Source organism: Telmatherina bonti (genome assembly GCF_933228915.1).
Source record: "Telmatherina bonti genome assembly, chromosome: 2".
NCBI lineage: Eukaryota > Metazoa > Chordata > Actinopteri > Atheriniformes > Telmatherinidae > Telmatherina > Telmatherina bonti.
In genome coordinates, this window is record NC_136620.1 from 23003632 (window position 1) to 23010852 (window position 7221).

General features: G+C 40.1%; 1 protein-coding gene across 1 annotated transcript; it reads left to right on the top strand.

The window, feature by feature from the left end:
* Positions 1 to 915: 915 nt before the first annotated feature.
* LOC306768510 (heat shock 70 kDa protein 12A-like) lies at positions 916 to 6556 on the top strand (the record flags this gene model as incomplete). The annotated part of the gene is made up of 4 exons (XM_079256894.1): positions 916 to 1197; positions 1394 to 1618; positions 1701 to 1872; positions 5526 to 6556. The coding sequence occupies 4 exons, from the start codon at positions 916 to 918 to the stop codon at positions 6554 to 6556; spliced, it is 1710 nt and encodes a 569-aa protein (XP_079113020.1).
* Between the last annotated feature and the right edge of the window lie 665 nt (positions 6557 to 7221).

The following is a 7221-nucleotide window of genomic DNA, read 5'->3' on the forward strand; positions in this document are numbered from 1 at the left end:
AATTTGTTTCAGGATTTGTAGAGGTGTTTTGCCAGTTGTAGATCATCTCGGCTGTTTTACAACTGTTTCCTGAAATATAAATGTGTTTCCTCAAATAGGAATTGGTTTTCTTGATTTTATTTTTTTTTCTAAAATGCATATTTGTTTCCTAAAAATGTAAAAAATGTTTCTTGAATTATAAATTTGTTTAAACTTTTTTTTTATTTAAACTTGTTTTTTTTGTTTTTTTTATTTAATCTTTTTAAACTGAATTGGTTTTCAAAATGTAATTTTGTTTTGAAATTTTGAAATGTGTTGTTTGAAATTTTAATTTGTTTTGCACTTCCAGCCACAGAAGAAACCTTTCGAGTTGCAATTAAAGAATTAGATATCACATCGCTTTTAAAGATAATATTAGGATGTTATTAACAATTTTATGTAATATCAGTAGAATAGAGGCTGGTGGAGGCCCAGCTCTGTGCTACATAAAGGATCAGTAGAATCTAATGTGTGTTTACATTTCAGCTCTTTGTGCAGATTAGTTAAAAAATCATTAAGTAAGAAATTAACAGTATTTAAAAGAATGTATAAAAAGCAGCTTTCAGGTCTTTTTTTTTTTTCTGAAACATTTTCCTCTGTGGTTTCACACGTTTAAAATTTTCAATGCTTTCCTTTTCAAAGATAAAAGATGGTTTGTAATCAACTTTGTAACCAACTGTAACCGACTTTTGACTAAGTTATTTACCTGCAGTTGAGCCCGTGTCGTGGTGGTTCTTCTCTTCAGCTTCCCCAGAGTGAATGTGATCTTGGTATTCGTAACATGGTCATAAGCAGGCTTGGCTTCTAGTTAGCCCCACCTCCCTACATCATAAGTACACCCAACAGTTGTATCTCAGTTCATTCTTCCTCAGTTATCCAGCTGAGCAGGTTTTTACAATGCCTGATACATACATTATAGCAGTAGACTTTGGCACCGCTTACAGTGGATATGCCTTCAGCATGACTAGCAGCAAAGAAGAAACGGAGCCCCGTTTAAAGTTTTGGGGTGATGAGGTTGGATTGGAGACCCCAAAAACTCCCACCTGCATTCTGTTTGATGAAAATGAGGAATTTATGAGCTTTGGATATGAAGCTAAAGAAGCTTATATTAGAAAACATGGCAAGGAAGCCGGGAAGAAGCTCTTCTTCAACTGCTTCAAGATGGAGCTCTATGGAAAGGTAAGAATATAATACCATTGTACTTTGACCTATTATTGTAAATCATAGAGACTTTTTATGACACTTCTATGAATCATATGTAAATTTAACTAAATGCTCTGGTTGAAGAACTGAGCTTAGGTTCATCTTCTGTTGTTCATGTTCAATGACAAAAATGTTTTAAAACACAGATGAGCTAATTATCAATAATTTCCAGAAAATCACCAGAGACTTGACGATCAAAGCTGCCAATGGGAAGTCGATGAAAGCCCTGAAGGTTTTTGCAGCAGCTCTGAGATTTCTGAAGAAGGATGCCCTGAAAACCATCAGTAACAACACTTCAGTGAAGAAATTTGTGGCATCAGACTTCACTTGGGTGCTGACTGTACCTGCTATCTGGGATTCTTCAGCAAAACAGTTCATGAGAAAAGCTGCAACCGAGGTACAAATATCTTCAGATATTCATAGTTGAAGGGTTTTACGTCTGATCAGGAGTAATGGGAAGTGTTTTTCTCTGTTTGTAGGCAGGTATGGTGACTAAAGGAAATGAGCACAAACTGGTGATTGCACTGGAACCAGAGGCAGCTTCAATCTGGTGTAAGAAGCTTTCAGCTGATGGCTTCATAGCAGAGAACCAGGGAGGGGACCGGATAGAGGAGTCTCCAGGAACACAGTATATCATTGTTGATTGTGGAGGTAAAGTATATTTTGAATGTAAATCCCAGGGGCCTCATTTGTAAAACTGACTACATACAAAACCTAGCTTTTGCTTTTCAGGACTTATTAAAACAGGGAAATGGAGATGGGAGATGTCTCCACAGCAACTCTGACCAGCCATATGTACAACATTGGGAGAAACGGGAAACAGCAACACCGACAAAGAAGAATAAAACCAAAGAAATAGTGTAACATTTGAAACAGAATTTTTTTTACATTGATATAAATCCTCTACCACAGTTTACGTCAAACTTCAAACTTCAAACTTTATTTCTTGAGCACTTTTCATGCCTCAGGCAACACAAAGTGCTTTACAGGATAAAATCAAGTCATAAGGATTTAAACAAACAGTGGATAAAAAGGCATTTAAAAATAATAGACACAAGCTCTTTCCACACACTCACACACACACACAAGGACATAGAGCAAAGAACCCCCCCACACCCACCCACACACATCCACCCACATTCCCCGAAAAACATTATTCCCTGAAAACTGTCTCTTTAACTGAATTCTGGTTAATAAAACAACTAAAAACATTAAGTAAGTGATAAAAAATTCTGACTTGAGGAAACAATACCTCAGGATCCATCCACACCAGGAGCCAGTCCCCCGCATGCTCATAGGGGCCGCCGCCACAAGAACCACACAACTCCCAGGCAGCAAAGGGGCCACCCCGCAGCCGTGAAGCTGCAGTGCTGGACCCCGCGCCACCCAAACAGCAGCGGTCATCATGAAAACAGTCCCCAGACCAAACAGGCAGGGCCCCCAGCGTGCTGGATCCCCATAAGGAAAACACTGGAGTTAAAACCAGAAGATGAATAACCTTAAGAAGCAGTAAGAAATAAGAGCAACAATAAAATAAAATATACATATATACATAGAAGGACTTCACAATACATTCATTCATTCATTTTCCGAACCGCTTAGTCCATTCCGGGTCGCGGGGAAGCTGGAGCCTATCCCAGCTGGCTTTGGGCGACAGGCAGGGTACACCCTGGACAGCTCGCCAGTCCATTGCAGGGCCACACAGAGACGAACAACCACTCATCCCTATGGGCAATTTTAGAGTAACCAATTAACCTAACAGGCATGTCTTTGGATGGTGGGAGGAAGCCGGAGTACCCGGAGAGAACCCATGCATACATGGGGAGAACATGCAAACTCCGACTTCACAATAATGTATTGAAAAAAAAAAAAGAAATCTAATAAAACAGTTTAAAAATAAATAAATTAATAAAGGAAGTAAATTAAGATAAGTAAATAAAGTAAAATAAAATTCAGTTAAATGCTGAGCTAAAAAGGTGTGTCTTGAGCCTCTTCTTAAAAACATCAACAGTCTCCGCGGCCCTGAGGCTCTCTGGCAGGCTGTTCCACAGTCGAGGACCATAACAATGGAAAGAGGTCTCACCGTATGCCTTAGTTCTGACTTTAGGAACCACTAAAAGGCCAGTACCAGAGGACCGCAGGGTCCGCGAAGGCTCATAATTAAAAAGAAGGTCGGATAAATAAGAAGGCCCAATACCATTAAGGCATTTATAAACAAGTAAAAGAATCTTAAAATCAATCCTGAAGCGCACAGGAAGCCAATGCAGCGATTTTAAAACTGGTGTAACGTGTTCCCGCCCTCTGGTCCTCGTCAGAACTCCTGCCGCTGAATTCTGTAGTAATTGTAGGCTGGAAAGAGACTTTTTAGGAAGACCAGAGAGCAGGGCGCTACAGTAATCTAATCTACTGGAAATAAAAGCATGCATCAGCACCTCTGTGCTGGCAAGAGAGAGAACATCACAAATGTTATTGATAAGAATGTCAACCAGTAAAATATATTGTGTCATTGTGAAATGCTGGAGGACTTGGCTCATGTGTTGTCCCCATAAAATGAGTGATAATGAGAAGAGTTAAAATAAACACCACACAGTTCTCCCATCCCATTTACTCGTCTGTAATGAGTCAACTTTTTTATTAAACATAACCATGCATATCAATTAATGCATACAATGCAATTATGGATAGTACATCAGTACAACTCTTATACTTTGTACTTTGAATACTTTATGCACATCCAAACAGATAACATTGATTACCTGTACTCTAATGTATTCTTAGGACTTTTTTTTTTTTTTTTCTTTTTTTGGCAAACCACAACTTCTTGTAGCACAAAGACTTGACATGAACTTCAAGGCTACTCATAAACCAGCTGTCAGACCCTACATACATACCTTGAGGTCTTCAGCAGCTAGCTTGTTTACTGATCAGGTTAGCTCACCAATAATTCTCCAAATAGAAAGAAGCAACACATACGTCCTGGCTAAATACGTTAAATTACAAAGATGAAACAAAGTTACAAGTAACATGTACGCTGTTTTACACGCGTTCTTTTGAGGTAATACCTTAAAAAGTGTGAAAATGGGAAGAGTGAATAATAACAAGTTCTCCCGTTTATCTGTCTGTAATGAATGAGGGGAAAAGTGTGTGACTCCCCCTTGAGGTAACACCATAAAGAAGACAGCAAAACATAGAGGAGCCTCTGCTTGCTGCCTCCTTCTCAGAAATAAAAAGTGAAGCAAGCCCATTCGCCCATTAGCACAGAACACCAAAAATATGAAAATTGCATAAATCCGAAATTTGAAGTTTGCAAATGAATATCTGGTTTATACCTGTCACACAAGTGTTGCCCCCAACCTCAAACCTATCCCATGATGTTAGAAGCAAATGAAAAAAAGAAAGCAAATGCTGCTGCTTTATGCAGCGTCCATAAGTGATGCAACACAAACGGTGGAGAATTTATTTACAAGGTTTTTTTTAGTGTGCCAGGAAGGTCTTCTTGGACCACCTTCTTGATGGTGCTGATTGTGTCCCTCTGCAAGGACATGACTGCTGCAGAGGCAGGAGGTGCTCCCCCTCTCCAACCCCAGCTGCAGTGCTGCAAACCCAGCAGGGACACACAGGAACTCCAGGATTTTACCAGTAAATGAAATGGAGTCAGAGACATCTCCTTTGTTTCTGGACTTTCGTTTTACAAGCTGAAACAAACAAATAAACCACTTGCAACATGATCCAGCCTTTGGCATATTGGCTTCCAGTGTATCCTTAGCAACGTCCAGGAAACTTCTTTAGGCAACCTGTGTTGGCAACCTATCTATGAGACCTGTCTCGTCAACTTGTGTAGGCAACCTGTCCAGGCTGCCCGTGTAGGCACCTTGTCCTGGCAACTTGTGTTGATAAACTAAGACCTGTCTAGAAAACTTGTGTGGGTGATGTATGTAGGCTAACTGACCAGGCGATCTGTGTAGATGACCTGTACAGGCAACCTATCATGGCGACTGATCTATGCAACCTGTCCAGCTATGGTCTGCATTTCACCAAGAAGCCTTGGGGATAGGCCCCAGCTTGCAACGAGTCTACGTTTGAATAATCGACCATCAATGATGAATGGGAGACAAATCCTGTTTATTTAACCTGACAGGTTTTCAGATGTGCTACAATGGAAGATAAATTTGATGCAGATGGAACAATATAACTGTTTATTATTTTCATTAGCTCCGCATAATATTGTCTCCCTGAAAAGTGTGTATCCCTTATAAAATGTGTTGTTCTATGGTAACTCAACTGTAATGACCTCTGTGTTGCAGGTGGAACCATCGACATTACTGTACATGAAGTCCTGGAGGGAGGAGGCCTGAAGGAGCTGCACAAGGCCTCAGGAAACAGCCATGGTGGACAAACTGTAGACAGAAAATTCCGAGAGTTTCTCAGAAAAATATTCTGTGATGGTGTCTGGGATGAATATGAGAAGAAATACCCTAGTGAAGTTCAGAAAATAATGTATGACTTCACAATGTTCAAAAGAAATGATGATGATGTAGAAATAGTCTGTACCCTGAACCTGGGAGGGCTGGCTCAGAAAAAGAAAGACATAGAGCAGTTCTTTGAGTCAGTCCAAGGTGCCATCTGGAATGAAGGCTCTTTTAAAATCTCCAAACAGAAACTGAGATCGTTCTTTGAGGAGAGCCTGGAAAAGATCACTGAGAGTCTGAGAGAAATCCTGCAGAAGGATTTCAACATTGAGTACATCCTGTTGGTGGGGGGATACGCTGAGAGCCAGATACTGCGTCGGCACATTTCCGATGAGTTTGTGGATGATTGTCAGGTACTGTGTCCATCTAGGCCTCAAGAAGCCATCCTCAAGGGTGCTGTTAACTTTGGAAGATACACAGCAGTGGTGGCATCTCGAAAAAGTGCCTTCACTTATGGATTAGCGGTCCGTGAGAGGTTCAATGAGTCAAAACACCGGGCAGAAAAGAAATTAACAGACAAGGACGGTGACTGGTGTCATGATATTTTCCATAAGCTGGTGATCATCGATGAAGATGTTGGTTGGAATGAGACTAGAGAATACAATTTTCTTGCAGGAGGATCAGATAATACAGAGGTTAGCTTTCGGTTCTTTCAGACAGAAGCAAAAAATCCCAAATATGTGGATGAGAGAGGAATTGAAAAAATTGGCTCATTTGTCATTAATTCCCCAAATATTACAGATGGAGGAAAACATGAACTCAAACTGGAAGTCAGTTTTGGCTTCACAGAAATGATGGCCACAGCCACCGATGTAGATTCAGGCTCAACAGAGACCATCGAACTGGACTTGATGACAAAGTCATAAAGATGCTGCAGAAATCTAACTGAATCTATCAAACATCAGAGACAAATGAGGGTGATCAAACTGCTACATATAAAACTGTTTTTTTCTGTTTTATTTTTCTTTGTCATGAGCCAGTCTAATGGAAAATCCTACAGTTTTAGCTCTATAATGACCTCAGTTACGTGAAATTTCCCCCGTCCATGAAAACAAGAAGATTTACATCAAATATTTCTTAACCTTACATAACCTGATGTGCCCTGAACTGAAGACAATGACAACAGATGGAGCCATACTGGGCCAAAATCTCAATTTTGGAGATGTTTGATTAGTTTTCTGTGGTAAAACTTCTAAATGGAAGAACAAGACTGTAATGTCTTGTCGTTTCAGGTGTTTTCTAAGTTCCAGATTCCCTGTTTAGTTCCCCTGTCTTGTTTCCTGTGTAGCCTTTGTTCCTGTTAGTTTGATTCACTTGGTCTCTTTAGTTTATTCATTACACCTGTGTCTTGTTTGGTTTCAGTTCTGTTTGCTGGTTCATTGTGTTTACTTCTATTAGCCTCCTGTGTTTACATGCCTTCAGTTATGTTTTGGAATAAATGGCTGTTTTCTGCATCTCTGACGGGAGTCGGAGATGCATTTGGGTCCTCACCTCCACCACAACCCTAACAAAAACATCCGGTAAGGGATTG